Source organism: Amphiura filiformis, unplaced genomic scaffold (genome assembly GCF_039555335.1).
Source record: "Amphiura filiformis unplaced genomic scaffold, Afil_fr2py scaffold_164, whole genome shotgun sequence".
Lineage (NCBI taxonomy): Eukaryota > Metazoa > Echinodermata > Ophiuroidea > Amphilepidida > Amphiuridae > Amphiura > Amphiura filiformis.
The window spans coordinates 88,849-110,149 of NW_027305628.1; the positions used below are offsets into that span (position 1 = coordinate 88,849).

At 34.1% G+C, this 21,301-nt stretch overlaps 1 protein-coding gene across 1 annotated transcript in view; it reads right to left on the reverse strand.

The window, feature by feature from the left end:
• Positions 1–5,620: 5,620 nt before the first annotated feature.
• Positions 5,621–21,301, reverse strand: part of LOC140145182 (uncharacterized) — a 42,242-nt gene continuing 26,561 nt past the window's right edge. Inside the window, exons 5-7 of the mRNA XM_072166956.1 lie at positions 18,916–19,062; positions 13,035–13,117; positions 5,621–8,239 (exon numbers count right to left, since the gene is read on the reverse strand). Of these exons, the coding sequence (XP_072023057.1) occupies positions 6,506–8,239; positions 13,035–13,117; positions 18,916–19,062 (1,964 nt within the window). The 3' untranslated portion in view covers positions 5,621–6,505. The remainder of the gene's footprint in view (positions 8,240–13,034; positions 13,118–18,915; positions 19,063–21,301) is intronic.

The window sequence follows — 21,301 nt, forward strand, 5'->3', positions numbered from 1 at the left end:
CTCAATAACTCATTTTGAGCGTTTTTTTCTCTAGACTTAGATATTTTTTGTTACGTATTGGGCTCTAGTTATTTTTTAAAGCAAATTATGGTTATTAGGTGCATGATTTATATTGGCTCAGTACCTCATTTTGAGTCTTGTGACAGTGTTTTTTCTCTAGACTTAGAATTTTTTGTTACGTATTGGGCTCTGGTTATTTTTAAAGCAGGTGCATGTTTTTGTTGTATAATTACTTTTTTTGTTACGTATAGGGTTTTCGTTATTTTTAAAGTAAATTATGGTTATTAGTTGCATGGTTTTGTTATAGAATGACTTAATTGTGACTCAGTAACTCATTTTGAGTCATTTTGAGTCTTTCTATAAAATATTTACAGTGTTTTTTCTATATACTTAGAATGACTCAAAATAAGTTACTGGGTCAATATAAAGTAATAATTCTATAACAAAAACATGGACCTAATAACCATTAATTTGCTTTAAAACTAACCAGACGCCAATACGTAAAAAATATATTTAGATCTTTTGAGACATATAGAAAATAGAAAATCAAAAGATTTAGTAACTTTAAACTCGTAAAATAAGTCGCGTTCGTCGTCTGCGGTGATTTGTTCACAAAAAGGTTAGAATTTATCGGAGATTGGTAAAAAAAGCGAAAATGGCAGTAAATGCTCTGCCTGGCACTATAGCCCTGCCATCACACATTTGTTGAGTAGCATGATTGAATGTACCGAATGACTTCTTGAAGTGTCTTTGAGTATAAAGTAAATCATTCTATTTCCAAATCGAAAATTACATCAAAACTACAACAAATTTGATCGGTCAAGGTAGGTTAAAATTTAATTTGCTGTGAAATGAAGTAACCTTTCAGATTGCATAGACCATGTTATGAACAAATCGTGCATCATGTTAGTAAAGTTTGGTTAACAATATTCCTGACAGGTACCGTAGGTGTAGGAATATGACGTAAAAGACAAAAAACGCTTTACAGAATATATATGAATATGACAAAGACGTACTTTGAACTCCTATCCCAACTATGCCTTCGGTACCAACTCAATAGTTAATTTATAGTCTTCTGAAGTTTATAGATTTATGAACACTTTATAGAAGATTTCCAAAGTCAAGTACATCAATCCCCACACTCGTGGTACAAACAGTACATACATTCAAAGCACTTCATTCAGAGTGTGTATAAAGCCTGTGTATAGAGTGAAAACAGACAGCCGCCAGCCATAAGTGAATTGCCGCCAGTCATACTTTCTCTGTTTATGTTCATGAAAGTTCATCTGTGTTGGTATAAATCATGATTTTGATTTAAACTTTTGATCCAAACACAATGAAATAATTCCTACCTCCGAATTTTCAGATGGTACTCAATCTTTCATCTTTCAAAGAAGCAGTTCACATCAAAGCCAACCAACCATCTCTCAACAAAGATGGGGGCCGGTTCAAGCTTTCAGGAGTCTACGAGTCTGTTATCAGGTCAAAGGTCAAGAAAATCTCGACCTGATACAGTCACTCACTCGCTGATGAAAGATGGAGTACCATCTGAAAATTTTGAGGTAGGAATTATTTCCTTGTGTTTGGATCAAAAGTTTAAATCAAAATCTTTTTCTGTTTATCTTTATAATAACGTATTCTAAAACTCTTATGTAAGTTAAAATAATTTTTTTGTAGGTTAAACATACTCTGGATCGTCATACAAGTAGTGCTTAATATTCAAGAAAAAATAAACGATTTTGCTTCCTGGTTTGTGATGAAGAGTAATGTTGATATCGATTACAGTTTTTCCGTTTTCATTTCATTGATTGCGATAAACAGGTTAATAAAACAAAACATTCAGTGTGCATTTTTAATTTGCATTTCATGTTTTGTGTTTGATATTCCTGTTGAACCCTTCGATGTTTTCTTCTCATTATAAAACGTGTTTTATTTTGTTTTGAAGCTTTTTGAAGTCCCAAGGCAAGTCAGGGACCTCAAATATGAATAAAATATTTATCCTGAGTAAGCAGTTGGATAATCGTACATATACCCCTTCGTACCTACTGTGTACAATTGAATATACGAATACAAAACCCACCCAGTCCATACTGTGGCCAAATTGAGTTAAGCATGGGAAATTGTTGCTATACATAGGCATGTCATATGTATGAAAAAACAACTCAAATTCATCCTCTGTGTCTATTGAGCATGTGAAAAATAGCATGTATGGAGGAACCACCCAAGTCCATGATTTGTGTCTTGTAACACATGGATTGAAATCCAGTATGTATAAAAGTCCGTTTGTAACACATTCATTGCTGGAGAGTGACTTTTGAACAAAAAAATGGGTTTAATACAGGAAAGTTTGTGGTTTATATTACATGGCAGAATGTTTATCAACATTATACATACCTGTGTGCTTTATTTTGTATTATCTTACTAGTGGTAATCTCATTCCAACATTGTTTTCTTTGTATATGATTCAAAAAACACCCAAGTCCAGAATTTAAAATGAACCCCACGAAGTCCCTGAAAATGCTAATCGTCATACTTAATACAGTTTAACCCACTCATTTGCAAGTAAAACTTACCATATTGACCAGGTAAATATAAGTGAAGGATACACAGGTTTTTCTCTCAAAATCACGTCCCATGGACTTGGGTGGGTTTTGTATTCATGTATTCAATTGTACACATGGACTTCTATTGCTCCCTGTATACCAGGGGAAACGTATTACTGCAAACAAATACCATGTGCACAATTGTGTATTGATATGCTATCCTCCAGTGCAGAGCGCCCTCGCCTAACTGAATGTCACGTTTCATAATCTAAGAGGGCATCACCCACTACAGCACGTTGCCAGAAGACATGTACTTTCCCTTTTTAATTTTATATGAAATATCATTGTGGACAAGCTAAATTCTAGTCATGGGGTTAGTGTAAGACCTGTAGAAAACATGGAACACTATTTTTGATCAAATGCTTCAAACATATGTGGTGTAGAATTTTTTTAAATGGTGTGTACAATTGTACACAGTGTGTCTCACCTTGTAAATATATTGTGTTCAGTTGTACACAGTACAGTGGGACTAATCTTATCAATATATAGGAGTTATTTAGTATACTTTCTACATCATTATAAATAATTTTTAACTCTTTTGTTAATACTTCCATTCAGTTTATACCTTCAGCTCTGGATACATTTTTTGGCAAAACCACTCTGTAGGCCTATTATTACAGAGATTGTTAGGAGTAACTGGTCGGTGATGGGACCGAAAATGGATCGTGAAGAGTGGAGTAACAAAATTAGTCTCAGAAATCAAGTTTATTAAGTGTGATGTCTTTCTCGATCTCTCCAAAGACAAGAACTGTTTATTAGCATTTTATACGAAATTAATGACAGTTAAGAGTCCACAGATACGGACGTATGAAGACAACATGAAAAAGAAACAAAGGGTTAAAGTTTGTTGCTTCACAAATGAAATGTTACCAAGTTTTACTGCCATTACTTAGTCATAAGTGTACAATTGTACATATGCCTTAATTTGCATAATTGATGAGGTAATTTTAGTTTTTTTTAGTTATTCACAAATTACTCTTCAAAATAGTTATAATAAGCATAAAAAATATTTTTTTGATCGAGCCAGGCTTCCTTCGTGTCCGAAGGGGCTATCTTATAGTTTGTAGCTGAGATTTAAGAGATGGATAATTGCAATATCCTGGCACGTAAGATAACAGAGATGTGATGATGGAGGTAGAACTTTTTGAATGACCCTCGTAATTATACGTTCATAAAAATCTACAAATCAAAACCAGATTATTTACTAAATTATTCTTTTATATTCCACATCTTTAGGTCGTTTGTTTTAATAGAAAAAAGTTTGCCTTGACGACGTGATGTTGGAAGTACATGATGTATAGAATGTGGATTCATGTGGTGATGTGACAAATATAAAGTCTGAAAAAAAGGTAACGCAACTGTTATAAATAAGCCTATAGCTTCAGAACTAATTATTGTTTCCACAATAATTCTACATAGAACAAAGGGTGATTTATTTACGCGTATTTTGATACCCCACTTGTCTGATGTCGTTCAATATTAACAACATAGTTAGTGCTTTTAAAGAAAAACACCGAATTTAAAAGTTGCAGTTTACAGTAATCAATGGTCATTACGCAAGAATTGTGGCACGTAACTCTCAATTTATCTTCGCGCTGACTTCAAATCAATACAAATAGCGGCAACCTTTAGATTTGGGTATTTTTCTTTTAAAACACTGCTACGTTGTTAATATTGAACGAAATTGGAGTATCAAAATGCGTGTAAATAAATCATCCTTCATTCTATATTGAAATATTGTGAACAAAATTATTAGTTCTGACGCTATATGCGTATATATAACAGCTGCGTAACTTTTTGTGCAGTCTTTAGTAACAATTCGATTTCAAGTACACGTTTTAAAATCAACACACTGAACTCGTATCATCTTTTCTTTAATGCAAATTCACAAATGACGTAATGTGACGAAGGGAGAACAATGGTATGTGACAACATGATAAAAGAACGATTCACCCTTATTACATTTATTATTAGAAACAAACTGTTGCCGCAATATTACCCCTGTCATAAGCCTGAAACAGCTTTTAATTTGCGACACATATTTCAAACTATTATACTTGGTATGCGACAATATGATAAGAGGGATTCGCCCTTATTCATGTTATTATTTGTATTATTCGAAATAAAATGTTGCCGCAATTTTACCCCCGTAATAAGCCTGAAACAGCTTTTAATTTTAAAAGTTCGACAGAATGCTGGTGAATGATATTATTTTTAAAAATTTTAAGTCAGAAATGGAATAATGGCTTGTAAACTTGAGGTTTGTTTTACTTCTTTAACGACGTGTGCAAGATATAAGAACTTTGAATGATTGAATAGATAAAATTACAATTTTTATTCCAAGCTCCAAAATAATTGTTTTTAAATTAATTTATAGAAAAATAAGTTTAATATTAGAGTTAACATACCAAATAGTAAACATCAAACAGCTTCATTTCACCAGATACATAACGGCTGCTTAGAGGACATTAATATTTTTTTCGGTCGCTGTCTTGGACACTGGACTATAAGCATTGTATGACTGCAATGCATTTGTCATTTCAGAAACGTAGCGGTGCCGTTGCTTAATAAAAAGTCTGATCAGATATTTCGACTATTTAGTGCCAAAAGTGGGTAAATGCAATAGCCGCCAAAGGAGTACAGTATACTGTGTGCAAATTGCCAAATGTTCACAGGGCAACTATTGCACGTACACGCACGTCTGGCACTGAGCAGTCGATTTCAGAAATGTCCGTTACCCATGGCAATTATGCTCATAGTTCAGTTTGCAAGTGGCTGATTTGAAAAAGCACTCTCAACAGGTTTGTGCTCCAAGGACTCTCAGTGAAAACAATTCGGACTAATTTATGTTTAAAAGAAACCTATGAATCGGGTTGGTAAATATACATCTGGCCGCCTCTTTCCATTTTCGTTACAAAATATAGTAGGCCTAAGCATTATACGAAGCAATAAAAATACTGTGATCAGAGGTAGATCAAAAGTATACCTGTGATAAAAAGTAGTTCAACAAAAACTGTGATCAGAGGTAGTTCAACAGTACCTGTGCTCAGAGGTAGTTCAACAGTAACTGTGATCAGAGGTAGTTCAACAGTAACTGTGATCAGAGGTAGTACATCAGTACCTATGATCAGAGAAAGTTCTTTAGTACTCGTGTTCACATGTAGGTCAACAATTTTGTAACCGGAGGAAGTGTAACATTAACTGTGATATAAGAGGTAGTTTATCGGTACCTGTGATCAAAGGTAGTTCAACATTAACTGTGATATAACAGGTAGTTCAACAGTGACTGTGATTAAGAGGTAGTTCAACAGTGACTGTGATTAAGAGGTAGTTCAACAGTGACTGTGATTAAGAGATAGTTCATACATTGTAAGTACCTGTGATCAGAGGTGGGTCAACAGTAGAGACCAGAGTATCTTTGATATGAGAGTTAGTGCAAATCACAGTAATAATAACTGATCAGAGGTAGTGCAACAATAACTGTAATCAGAGATTATGTCATCAGTACCTGTGATCAGCAGTAGTTCAGTAACTGTGATCAGAGGTAGAACATTCAGCAGTAGCTGTAACCAGAGGGTGATCAGCACATTCATACTTTCATGCTTTTTCAAATGACATGACTTTGTGAAGACTTTATTACAAAATGTATACCCGATAAGGTTTATCATTGGTGTGGATATACGTTCATGTTCATGTAACCTGTGTGAAATCTTGGTTCAGAATTGACAGCTAAAATGCTTCTCGTTGGTATGAAAACGTTTATGTGCTTTCAAGATACCTAACTGTGTGAAGTATTTGTTACCATGATCTGCACTGACCCACATGCTGAAAGTTTTTTTGTTAGTGTGAACATGTTCACGTGCCTTCAAATTGTCTTAGTGTGTACAACTTTGATTACAAAATCAATATTTAAACGACTTCTCTTTGGTATGTACACCTTCATGTCTTTTCAATTGACCTGATTCTTTAAAGTCTTTGTTACAAAATGCACATTTAAAAGGCTTCTCTCCAGTATGCATACGTTCATGCTTTTTCAAATTACCTGACGTTGTGAAGCCTTTGTTACAAAATTGACATCTAAAAGGCTTCTCTCCAGTATGTATTCGTTCATGTCTCTTCAAGTGACCTGACTGTGTGAAGCCTTTGTTGCAAAATGTACATATAAAAGGCTTCTCTCCAGTATGTATTCGTTCATGTGTCTTCAATTCACCCGACTGTGTGAAGCATTTGTTACAAAATGGACATCTAAAAGGCTTCTCACCAGTATGTATTCGTTCATGGACCTTCAAAAAACCTGATGTTGTAAAGACTTTGTTACAAAACATACACTTAAAAGGCTTCTCTTTAGAATGAATACCCTCATGTGTCTTCAAATTACCTGACTGGGTGAAGCCTTTGTTACAAAATAAACAGCTAAATAGCTTCTCCTTAGTGCGTATACGTGCATGTGTCTTTAAACTAATTGACGTTGTAAAGCCTTTGTTACAAAATGTACACCTAAATGGTTTCTCTTCAGTATGTATTCGTTCATGTCTCTTCAAGTGAGTTGACTGCGTGAATCCTTTATTACAAAATGTACATTTAAAAGGATTCTCTCCAGTGTGTATTCGTTCATGACTCTTCAAGTCACCTGACGTGGTGAAGCCTTTGTTACAAAATGTACACCTAAATGGTTTCTCTCCAGTATGTATTCGTTCATGGACCTTCAAACTACCAGATGTTGTGAAGCCTTTGTTACAAAACGAACACTTAAAAGGCTTCTCTTTAGAATGAATACGCCCATGTGTCTTTAAATTACCTAATGTTGTGAAGCCTTTGTTACAAAATGAACACTTAAAAGGCTTCTCTTTGGAATGAATACGCTCATGTGTCTTTAAATTACCTGACTGTGTGAAGCATTTGTTACAAAACGAACACTTAAAAGGCTTCTCTTTAGAATGAATACCCTCATGTGTCTTTAAATTACCTGACTGTGTGAAGCCTTTGTTACAAAATAAACATCTAAAAAGCTTCTCCTTAGTGTGTATACGTGCATGTGTCTTTAAGTTAATTGACGTTGTAAAGCCTTTGTTACAAAATGTACACCTAAATAGTTTCTCTCCAGTATGTATACGTTCATGGACCTTCAAACTACCTGACGTTGTGAAGCCTTTGTTACAAAACGTACACTTAAAAGGCTTCTCTTTAGTATGAATGCGTTCATGGTTCTTCAAATCACCTGAAGTTGTGCAACATTTGTTACAAAATATACATTTAAGATGTTTTTCCTTGTTTAATCCTGTATCCATTTTCGTAGACGATTCCCCTGATGCGGCAGAAGACTTTGTAGGTTTGTAGTAATTCCTTGGTCGATTGATACGTTTACCATGAATCAGTTTACACTGCCTATCATGTAGCTGTTTTTCGCATCTCGTCTTGAGTCTAGAAATAGTGAAACCTTCCTTTGCATTTTTAACCATGGACGTCATGTTTCTGGTTTTGCTCTTGTAGTCATACCAGTAAGGACGAATTCCCATTTCATGGTGTCTTTTATGAGATAAATATCGTAACACTTTGTTGTAAAATCTCTGCCCGCAATACTTGCATACATGCGGCATTAAGTAGTCCCACTCACGTGGACGTCTATTTGCCATTGTCTGAAACAAGCAAAAAGTGCATACGATTAGCGAAAGAATTACTATCTACCTATCGAAAATGTCAAACAAGCTGGATTTATTTCATTCATTTAGATTAAGTCTGGAGAATGTTTGTTGACTAACAATCGATTATATTCAACGTCAAATCCGACAGATCTACCGATAAAAGTCGTACGTCTTTCGTTAACAAACATTCATAAGCAGATAAAAATTATAACTGTAGGCCTACTTGATGTATTGAATATTCGACCAGGGAGGTTGCATTATGGGAAGGAAGAGTGGAGTCACGTGTGCGATTCAATTGTGGTATATCATCTCATTTGACCTCTTTGACATAGATTAGTGTACATGAATTATACACCTATCCGACTTCGCCATTACTGCGGTGTCCCCGATGTAAAACTGCGGTGTCCCGAGGTCGGGGGTTCCATCCATTATTTATTTTGTGCTATATAGTATTGTACCCGGAATTGTACACAACAGTGATATTCAATACACAATCATGCGTATTGAATTACGAATTAAATCTCCCGCTCTGGTACATCTGTGTTGCCGTCAATAGAGGGCCAAATACAGTAAACGCTTCTCGGATTGGTGTATAGCAAAAGATGATAGGATCAAATCAACGGGCTCCTGAAGAATATTTACACAACATTTTCACTTTTTTGAAATAAAATCGCAAAATATTTAACAAAATGAAAAGAGGTATGTGTGACCTACACTCTCAGAACATTGGATAAAAAATGAATGGGCAGAAAACAGTTGGTTAAAAAATGCCCAACAATAGTTAAGATTCTTGAAGTTGGGCAAAATACAGTTTAATACATGATTGGTCAAACCTGTCAATATGGTATTTACACAATGTTGGTTAAAAGTTGGTAAACCCTTGGTAAAACAACATCCTTTTCCCGCCAATTAAGTTGGGCAAGGTATGGTTTTGCCCAACCATGGTCACATGGTGTTCCTTTGCGAACTGTGATTGGTCATTGTGTTGGGCAAAAATTCATTTCAGAAAACAAGATGGCCGATATGAGTGGCTTGCTGCAAAGCTGTGGATCGGGGTCTTCAAGATCTGTTGGAGACATTTGAAGGTAGGAAATTATATTATAAAGTATATCATTTTATCGGGTATAACACTTAGTTTAAGTGTGTGCGAGGCCGAGACTGTGAGCAAGACTTACGATGCTTTATCGACGACAACTACCACCACAACCGGTAAGCTTAAGTGCTCACAGTCTGGCCTCGCACACACTTAAACTAAGTGTTATACCCGATAAAATGTTTATAATATAATTTCCTACCTTCAAATGTCTCCAATTGGTTAAAATATGAACAATGAAATGAACTTCCCATTCATAGTGTTTAACCAACTATTGGTTATATTTTGCCCATTTTGCCCAACATGCTTTACCCAACTGGTTGGTTACCGTAATGTTAACCAGTAGTTGGTCAATGTTTTTAACCAACCTGTGGTTATATTGTTAACCAACCCAGGTTGGTTAACAATATAACCAACTGTTGGGCTGTTCACCTGTAAATACATGGTTGATTAAAATTTTAACCAAGTTGGTTAAAATTTTTAACCAATGTTCTGAGAGTGTAATCACATAGAACGAAAGCCTCCTGCTGGCTATTATTGTACAAGGCACTCTCTGTCATTTAATCAGGCCATAGAAGCGACGGGAGAAGCGATCGAATTCTGTGTTGAAATGAGCAAAATTTAGAGTTACACATTTTCACGTTAAAACTAATTTTCTTGGTCAAATTACAAGTAATAATTTTCATTTTTTCAGTAAATATCAGAACAAAACCATAATGCTTTATACTGTGTATTTTTTCCAAATCCTGGTGTTAAACTTAGGCGTGAAATTTAGTCTTCTAGTGTAAGATTTTCGATTTTAACAGGCCCGTGAACCTATTTTTGATGAACTTTGTAGCTCTGAACGCTGGTCAAAAATTCTGTTGTTATGCATAGTCGTGCTAAAAGTCGATCGATACATGTTAAAATCAGCACAATTCAGAGATACACCTTTTTGCTATGAAATTAATTTTCTCGGGCAATATTTTCTTTTCTTCCGTAATGTCAGTTAAAAACATAGTGCTTGGATATACATTTTTTAATGAAATTGTGTCTTTTAGGGCAAGTTTTTTGATTTTTTTTTGCCTTATCTTCGTCCGTTTTTGTATTTGAAACTGATATAGTTTGCTAAAGAAAGACATTTCCCCTCTGTAAGGCACATCGTGTGGGTCTACAAGCTGTATCAAAATGATTTGGTACCCATCAATTTTCATCGGTAATGGATGAGCCTGACGCATCAAAATTCAACATAAGATCCAATAATTTGTAGATTAATTGTAAAACAAGTTATAAACTATACATTCTGGACATTTCAAGAGTATCCAACGTTGTATTTTGAAGAGGCAGGCTTTTCAAGAAACATCAAAATTGATGGGTACCAATCATTTTGATACACCCTGTATCTATTATATAGTTTTTTTTCAGAATTACCATTTTTCACATCATGCTCCTAAAATGTCAAACTCAGTACTTTATCTCGAAAGCAAGCAGCAGAAATAGTCGATAATTCCATTGTTGTAATCCAGGTCCCTAATGAAAGCAAGGATTACCCGACTAGCGATTTTGTAGCCCAAATCTTCCATTCAAGTGCTCTGGTAAATTAGGTGAATTTTGGATATTTTTCATTACACTCTCCAGACTTGGTACATGTACTTGTGTTTTTGTTTTGTTTTTTAAATTTGACATGTATGCCTATTTGTCATCATTTAGCGCTATACATTGATTCTAAGTGTATATAGCTTGTCGCGCTGTATAAATTTTTAATAATTATGTATCGGTATGTAATATATGTAGGCCTGTGGGGGTGGGGTGTTGTGCAGGGGTGTGTGGGGTGGGTATAGTGGGCTGTGTATGTAGGGAAACTTTGGGGTGGTACTCAACAAGTTTTAAGCATGACTTTCAATGCAAGGCTCATTGTTGCCACAAATATTATTTAACATGTCTAAAGGTTTTTTTTTATAAACTTCAATGTTTAAAAACCTTGTATTGTTTTGGCTGCTTCATCATGACTTTCGGTGGGATTTCAAAAGCAGTTTCAAATAAACACAAACAAAAGGCACCTCACCCATAAAAACACGAAAATAACAAACAAACATAAAAACAATCAATTTACAGAAATGGGGTTTAAGCCGGCGTTTAAATAACGAAAGTCTGGGGATGTTACGAAGGTTATATGGGAGTGAGTTCCAAACAGTTTGCTTGAGAAAACATAGGCCTACAGCGCAATGTTTTGTAAACTTTTGTTTAAAATATTGTCCAATTGCGTGTAAGATTGTTGTTTTGGTCCGATGTTCACGGTGACGATGAAATGAATAGTTATCACTTATGTGATGAAATATCCTCATCGTGCGGGTCAACATGGTCAGTGTCATATTAGGCCTGGGAATTTCTTTGCCGTTTTGAAGTTCTGGCAACACAGTAGCTATGCAACAATCTTCTTATGGCACCCAGGGATATCGATTTAAAAAATTTCAGCCGGCAGTAACAAATGGTGAAATCTAAATTGAAATTCTGATAAAATTATAATATATCACTCACGGTGATGTGCGTTAGAAAGTTGAGAAAATCCTTTAGCGAACTATATTACTTTGAAAAGCTAAAAGGTTGATCCAAAAAAGGCCTTAAGTTTAAACACTAGGATTTGAAAAACAAATACAGCATCAAGTATTTTAGTTTTCTCCTGACATTTACTGAAAAAAAAGAAGAAAATCATTGCTTTTAATTTAGCCGAGAAAATTAATTTTACATTGGAAAGATATAACTCAAAATTTTGCTCATTTCAACACCAAATTCGTTCGTTAAATTAAATTAAATTAAATTAAATGACTGAGTGAGCCTGTACAACAATAGGTATCAGTTGACCAGCGTTCAGAGTGGTTAATGAAGGGATTTTCCCCCATGGATGAATTAATGATTCTGCAAGCCACAATAGAAATATCGATTATTTCGCCTCAATTTCAGGAATTTGTTAGATTAAAAAAACCCAAAACGATGCTTTATGAAAACTTTATACAAAAAAGGTCTTTTTTGGGAAAAATGTGTATCTTCAATGATCAAACTTTTTAAATGATCATCGGATTTTCCTCCCAGCTTCATACACTTTCAGTATATATCATTAGATTTATAAAGTTAATAATTTATTCAAAATTTTAATTTATAAGAGGACTATTAAATATCAAAAATATCAATTTTGAATAATTTGCTATAAAATTTGTATTATATCGCGAATTTCAAAATATCAAATATTTTATACCAGAACATCCCTCGTATTCAGAATGCAATTCGATATGTCTGAGGTGTCTGTCTTGTGACAGAAAAAATAGTGTGCAACTACTATCCGAGAGAAGGTGTTCGTGTTGTGTCACAAACCAGACACAGCATCAAACCAGAGAAGATGGATTTACATCTTTTCTGATCGAACATATAAAAACTGGATCCGGCTTAGTATAATTATAATCTTATTCATCTTCACTAATGTGTCACCATCAATTGGTATATCTTAAAATTCACATGTTTTTACATTATCCGTAAATTTGAAAACAGATATAGCCACCCCCCCCCTAACAAAAACATCGAACATGGATACCATGGAGGTATATGAATACCTCCATGTGGATACGGTCCAAAACATGGATCGTACACATAAAATGTATTCAAGTGTAATGTTTTACACTCGGGTTTTATAATATTTGGTTTTAGCCAATGTAAGTTACTCACCATGCTCACTGCACCGCACCGTGGTTTATCGAAATAACTCCCGAGTCTTGACCAATGGATTCTACTCACGATCAACGTACATGTTCACGTACATATATACCAAATTCCCGCAATAACTAAGAGCAGAAAAGCTGACTGCACTCTGGTAGTTCAAGTTCAGTTTCGAATACTACCGTAGGCCTACACGGTTTTTCTGGTGCAGCCTGCTATATGATAATATGCCTACTTATGGCCGCTTGACAACATCATGTATGTATTGATGATTCATGTGATCCTACTTGACTTTCATTACGACTTCTGTTATACACGCCTTTTGTTATTTAAATAGCATGATCAATTGATTAAGGTTGAACTATCTACCCTGATCGATCGATCGATCGATCGATGTAAAACTTGCAGTTATAATATCTGAGGATGTCGATTCTGGAATGAATTACATCTTCTCTGATTTGTCATTGTAGCACCAAAGTTCTGAGCATTTTTCATGTTTGCATGGAATCGCCCATAAGATTTTTTCGAGAACAAAGTACAAAATGTGGTTTATATATATAAAATATTGGTGGAAACTTAATTTAAACTGCATGTTAGGTTCAACCTCTCTTGTAACAAAGGCTCTGATTGATAACAGGAAACTAAACACCTTTTCTTGGTCCACCGGCATTATGAATGTTTTGAAACTGATTGATAAATATGACATATGGAATAGACCTACCATGATTAAGAAGACTAATTTTAACACATTCATTGTAGATAGTCTAAAAACTGTTTATAATAATTCATGGTTAAATGATGTAAAAAACCATCAGACCAAACTTCGCACTTATTGTCAATTCAAACGTTCATTTTCATCAGAAAATTATGTTACATTATTAAAACGTAGGCATAGATCTACTTTTTGTAAACTAAGAATTAGTCGTCATAAATTAAGGATTGAAATGGATAGATATGTTTCACCTAAATTGCCTCTAGAACGGAGAATTTGTAAATATTGTAATCTCAATGAAATTGAGGACGAATTTAATTTCATTATGAAATGTTCCTTATATAACGATATCCGTAATAGATTTATGACGTTAATAGATGATATTTTTGTTACAAACAATTCAATGCAGTTGCCAATTTCATTTATACTACATTTGAAAAACGGGATTTAAATAATAGGCCTATGCTTAGTTAATTTATATTATATTCTTTATAGTTGTAAACTGTATTGTTCTTGTACTTTATTTGTATTATATATATCGTATTATTATATATGTTTTGACCATATCTTGTTGTAAGATGAATGTCAATAAAATCTGAAATATATAAGCATGCATCAGTTACGTGGTAACCCGTATTATTTGGGATAATAAATTAAATTAAATTAAATTAAATTAAATTAAATTAAATTAAATTAAATTAAATTAAATTAAATTAAATTAAATTAAATTAAATTAAATTTGTATCATTATCATTTGTTCTTATGCTAAGATTGGTGAATAAATATATTTAAATGCATGCTTGAACCATCAATCTATAATAGTAGCTCGATGCTTGAACCATATTTTGTACTTTGTTCTCAAAGTTACAAAAAAATTACTTAGGCAATCAGCGTAGTAGGTTCACGATTGAAATATTTTACAAATCTCCATGTACTTTATAGAACAAACCATTTTCTAGTTTTTAAAATGATTTTTTGTCAAATGAATGATATTAAAATACTGAAATGAGTAGCACTGTCTCCACAATATATTATAACAGATGCATATAAACAAAGGTTTATCTGAATTGAATGTTATAATTAACTTTGTTCATAAATACGACATAACCATATTTGGCACTGACATTTACTATACGATGCCACAATCCCACAGAATTTTAAAAATGTACACGGCTCCTTAGCAATTTGGAAGCAATTTTGAAATGGTTTGCAGACAACAGATGCCAGTATACACCTTATCTTAACCCAGCAAACACAAAAACGTTTTATTAAATACGTTATATTTTGGCTTTAGGTAAAAACGTTTTAATAACATTAAAATGTCGGGTTATATAAAGGTCATGAAAACATTTTAAAACGTTTTGTATGAAAGCACACTACAACAATATTTTAAAAATGTTTTTAAAATGTTAGTGTAAACCATTTTTGCAAACATTTTTTGCCAAATACTTAAATAACATCATGTTAAAATATTTGCACCCAGCAAACACAGAAATGTTCTTAAACTGTTTTTTTTAATGTTATAATAACATTTAAATGTCGGGTTATATAAAGGTCATGAAAACGTTTTAAAACGTTTTGTATGAAAACACACTGCAACAATATTTTTAAAATGTGTTCAAAATGTTATTGTAAACTATTTTTGCAAACATATTTTGCCAAATATTTTGTCAACACATAAATAACTTTTATGTTAAAATATTTGCACCCAGCAAACACCGAAATGTTCTTAAACTGTTTTTTAAATGTTTTAATAACATTTAAATGTCGGGTTATATAAAGGTCATGAAAACGTTTTAAAACGTTTCGTATGAAAACACACTGCAACAATATTTTTAAAATGTGTTCAAAATGTTATTGTAAACTATTTTGCAAACATATTTTGCCAAATATTTTGTCAACACATAAATAACTTTATGTTAAAATATTTGCACCCAGCAAACACAGAAATTTTATAAAACGTTTTAATAACATTTAAATGTCGGGTCATATAAAGGTCATGAAAACGTTTTTAAAAACGTAATTACAAATATATTTTGGCAAACATTTTTCGAAAAGGAAATTAATACAAAAAACTGCTATAATGAAGAGAATGAAGATCTACGAAATGGGCAGGGCGTGACCAAAAGGAAATTAAAGTTTGAATGCAGAAAATTGGACATTAAGTCCGATGCTATCGGGGCCAGCAAGGGTGCCGTAATGGTATATAGTATGTTGTTCCTTCAACCATCGCTAGTGATCTGAACCTGGGGTTTAAGAAGGCCAGTGACTCTAAGATCAGACGGAATATGGGAAATCTCGTTGTAGTGGCGCGTTGATAAAGTACTTTTGTACGAAACGTCAGTGTAAACTACGCAAAATAAGTTTCTTTATGGTTGGGAAATTTACCCACTATAAAAATCTAGCTAGTGATTTTGTACGTTTGCTAAATAATCGCATGCGGGAGATTGCCCTGCGCATTTTGACACCTCAATTACTACCCTACGACACTCCTGAGAAAAGATATGAATGTTTAAGTAACACGAGGTCGAAAAATGAAAATTGCAAAGAAGCCTATTCAATGGTTTTAGAGCTGATTCACTGATCCAAGACGGTTTCATTATTCCCGCCTTTTCAATTTCAATCTAAAGACCCATACGAAGTCATCTTTAGGCTACTTGTTTGTTTTCTTAGTTACCAGTGTTCATTTTGTAGAGTAAATTAATTAATGTTTGTGCTTGATTGAAGTTTTTCCGTAAAGACGTTATAATGTATTTTGATTTAAGCAAAATAGCAAATACTCACTTTGTTAAATTCTTCATCGTCTTGTGCGATTCTGCGCCTTATGTACAGATGTAGGGCCTATATGTAGCAGGTTGACAGACAGTCAATTTGCTAAGTATATATAATACTCTACTACTCTTTATGAACACGCAATATAATGAAACATAAACCTTCAAATGTTTTTGATGATACATAGCCTACGTCATATTGCACCGCTTTCGAACAGTCTTAAACCTAATTGTTGCATGTAGAAATTAGGACTAATTCTTCATGTTATTACGGTACTACTTTACTGAATGGGACCAAGTTTAAAAAAGGGTGAAAAGCCACACAGGAAATAATTTTTAAACTTGGCCCCTTTTTACGTTTTGAAACGTTTTTTTGGTAGATAAAAAAAGACGGGTATTACCTTTTAAACGTTCAGCGCGTTTATTAGTAGGCCTATAATACTAATTGTAGTTTTATCAAATCTAAAGGCAGTAAACGTAATGTCTGTATGTACAAATAAATTTAGAACAGGTCTAACTTTAGACCTGGTCTAACTTTGGAAATTAGTTCTATGGAGAAGGAACTTTTTGATATTTACATATTCTATAATATTGCAGATCCTGTTGAGGGCAAATAAAGACTGCACAAAAAGTAACGCAGCTGTAATAAATACGCCTATAGCGTCAGAACTAATAATTGTGTTCACAATATATCAACATAAAGGATGATTTATTTACGAGCGTTTTGATACCCCATTTGTCCAATTTCGTTCAATATTAACAACACAGCAGTGTTTTTGAAGGAAAATACCCGAATTTAAAAGTTGCAGCTATTGATTTGAAGTCGGCGCGCGCGAAGATAACTGGAGGGTTTTACGTGCCATATGAATGCTTGCGTAATAACCATTGATCGCTGTAAACTGCAACTTTTAAATTCCGGTATTTTTTTTAACTACGGTGTTGTTAATATTTAACGACCTTTGATAAAAAGGGTATCAAAAATGCGAGTTAATAAATCATCCTTCTTTCTGTGTAAAAATATTGTGGAAAAAATGATTAGTTCTGAAGGTATAGGCGTATTTACAACAGCTGCGTTACTTTTTGTGCAGACTTTATAATTAAATTATGTAGCGTTTTATTAGATATATAGCTGATACGTTTGTGAAGGTTGTCATTCATCCAGTTTATTAGGTATTAAATCTGAGTCCAGTTGATTAGTTTTATGATTCCAATTTTATATTAGACAGCTGAAGTTTTTGAGTTTTGGACTTTACTAGGAGTAAAGGAGGAAAAGAAAAGATTAAATGGACCCCTAAGTATAACCTGGTTTAACTTATTTTGTGCAAACGGACCTTATATCTGATCGAACATTTCAAAAATGGTAGTGGTACAGGGTGTCCCCAAAAAAAGAGGCCCCTCATTGCGCCCTCTTTTTCTCCTATTTCTGAAAAGTTGATTAAATATATTTTGGTATGTAAAGAAACCTTTGATCGTTAGCTTTAATAAACCAAAACAATTATTCCAATCGGCTGACAACTTTTGAAGATATGCTCTTTTGAATAAAAGTACCCGTTTTTCACTCTGTCCACGGATAGCAAACAGAGTGGTTGGGATGGCTCATGCTGTGGAGTGGCCTGCACGATCACCAGACCTCACATCACTTTTTTCCTTTGTGGCAAAATCTAAGATCTTCGCAAACGTATTACTGAATGCATTCGCAAGTATCCGGCGCAAAAGTATGGAACGTAACGCAATTGATGCAATGAGGACCAGGGCTGAAACCTGTATTCGCCAAGGAGGCAACCAGGTCATGCAGGTAGAGGGCAGAGCAGCACAGTAAACTCAGTTCAGAAGAACCAAAGACAAACCAAACAGCCTTTTAGGGGAAAAGAGAAATGACTTATGTTGTAAATAAAAAAGAAATCAAGAAACAACAAAGTAAGAAACATAATAAAACAAAAGTAAGTAAAGTAAAGCAAAAGAAGTCCCATTCGGCATCTATTTTACCCACAAATTAATGACACTATTAACAAAATCCATTACCCACTGGTAAAGCCCATTCCATAAATAAAGTTATTTTATAAAGTTATCATTGAGGACTGTTTGATATTCATGCATGGTATGTGTACTCCTTTTCAATCTTTGAAGTAGCCAAACCTTCTCTGTGGACAGAGTGAAAAACGGTACATTTCTTTAAAAGAGCATATCTTCAAAAGTTGTGAACCGATTGATAAAATTGTTTTGGTTTATTAAAGCTAACGACTCAAGGTTTTTTATATACCAAAATATATTTGATTAATTTGTCAGAAATAGGAGAAAAAGTGGGCGCAATGAGGGGCCTCTTTTTTTTTTACACCCTGTAGTTCAATAGTACCTGTGATCAGAGGTACTTCACCAGTACCTGTGATCAGAGGTACTTCACCAGTACCTGTGATCAGAGGAAGTTCAATAGTACCTGTGATCGGAGGTAGTTCAACAATACCTGTGATGATCAGAGGTAGTTCACCAGTACCATGAGTACCTGTGATCAGAGGTAGTTCAGTAGTACATGTGATCAGTGGTAGTTCAACAGTTCCTGTGATCAGAGGTAGTTCAACAGTTCCTGTGATCAGAGGTAGTTCAACAATAACTATAACCAGAGGTAGTTCAACAATAACTGTAATCAGAGGTAGGTTATCAATACATGTGATCAAAGGTTGTAAAACAGTACCTGTGATCAGAGGATATTGAGCTACCTCGGATCACCGGTACTGTTAAACTACCTCTGATCACAGGTACTGGTGAACTACCTCTGATCACAGGTACTGGTGATCAGAGGTAGTGCAACATAACTGTAATTAGAGCTAGGTCATCAGTACTTGTGATTAGAGGAAGTTCAAGCGTAACTGAGATCAAAGTACAGATTTGACATTAAGTATAGAATATTATTTTTCCGCAATATTCCAAGATTGGTCTGGAAGGGGTCTGCATAAACCGCACAGGCTAAATATTAATTGGGATGTGTTGGGAGATGGCGTAAAATAATTGTTTGACAGTAAATGTGCTTTCCATTAGTTTACATTATGGGGCTCATAATGTAGTGAATAAGCCTAAAATGGCGGATTTAAGGAGACTGAATTTGATTTTGTGGGGGTAAAATAACATTATTCTGATATTATCAAATTTATTGAGGTTTGAGGTGATATTTACTGAGCCTAGATACCAATAAGTGTTCGGTAAAACTGAAATGCACTTGTAATCTACAAAATTTGAAAGTGAGAGGAGCTTTAAACATACTGCAGTTACTGTCCGTTTTCCTATACACAATACACAGTGCTCTTTCCCATTGACGCGTGACCTCTACAAATGGGGATATGACTAGTTAACGTCGCTGTGTGAAAAATAACCGGCCAATATTAAAAGTACTCTTCTAAAGTTCTAGAAAATATAGTTTTTAACATGTCCTAAATTTTTAGCTAATTTAGATGTTTGGAAATATTCGTACTTTGGTGTTTTAGTTAATGTTATAGGTAATAGTACATTGCCTAGTTAACGTCGCTGTGTGAAAAATAACCGGCCAATATTAAAAGTACTCTTCTAAAATTCTAGACAATATAGTTTTGTAACATGTCCTAAATTTTTAGCTAATTTAGGTGTTTGAAGAGGGTCGCACTTTTGTGTTTTAGGAAGGATATGTAAACGACAGATAACACCAAAAATATGAAGAAATTATTTCCAAACCGTGTTAAGTCAACAATCATTATGTTGCTCATTTTCAAGAATGCTGGTTTACAAAAAGCACGCCATTGTCTCATTTCGTGAACAAAGGTACATATACCATTGTTTCCTTTCGTTTCCTTTATAATCGGTTACCCAACTGAAGCTATGATACCAGCTTTATTGTGATATCGCACATGAAAACAGACACTTGTGCACAACCAGAGAAGATCCGATTTAATCAGTTGAGCTGTTTCAATGAGTGTTATCTTGGTTTAATAGCTTTTAATGGGATTAAGTCCTGCAAAGGTCGAGATGAATTCTACTGTAGACATGACTGCATCATGAAATATAGAAGTAGCTCTTAAAAATGATACGCACCCCAAGGGCCAAATGTTATAAGAAACAGCGTGAGTTCATTGGACAACCAGGAATACGCTCAGTTGTTTTAGTACCGTAAGTTAATAATATTTGACCCCATGGGGGCATTCAAACTTTCTGAGTACGTACCACTTTTAAAAGCCATATTTTAAAGCTCATCCCATTTATAAAAAAAATTGGTACATTGCAAGTTTATTTCAGCTGTGACGAATACCAATTGCTGACGAAGTTTAGGAAATATAACCTCTATAAATTTGATAATAGCAGAACAATGTTGCATAAATTCCGAAATTGTGTCCCCCACAAAGCTCAAATTCAGTCTCCCTAAATCCAGTATTTTAGGCAAATTTGCTACATTTTGAGCACAATAATGTAAACTTATGGAAAGCACTTTTTCCATCAAACAATTATTTTACACCATCTCACGACACATCCCAATTAATGTTTAGCCCGTGCAGTTTATGCAGTCTTGGAATTTTGCGAACAAATATTTCATACTTACCGTCGTTTTATCTTTTCAGTTTCTGTATCCGTATCCGTTTTTGTAAGTCATTGTTATTCTGAAGTGGTAGCCTCCCAGGTGTGACCAATCTTTTATTCTAGCCTTTTGTTAGTTACTAATAATTTGAATCTCGTGAATTTCAGTTTTCGTTTTGGTAATTTATGTTAATTTTTGACATAAAACCTTGAGATGAGAGGTTTGGCGCTAAATTAGACAAAAGAAAGAATCGAAATTT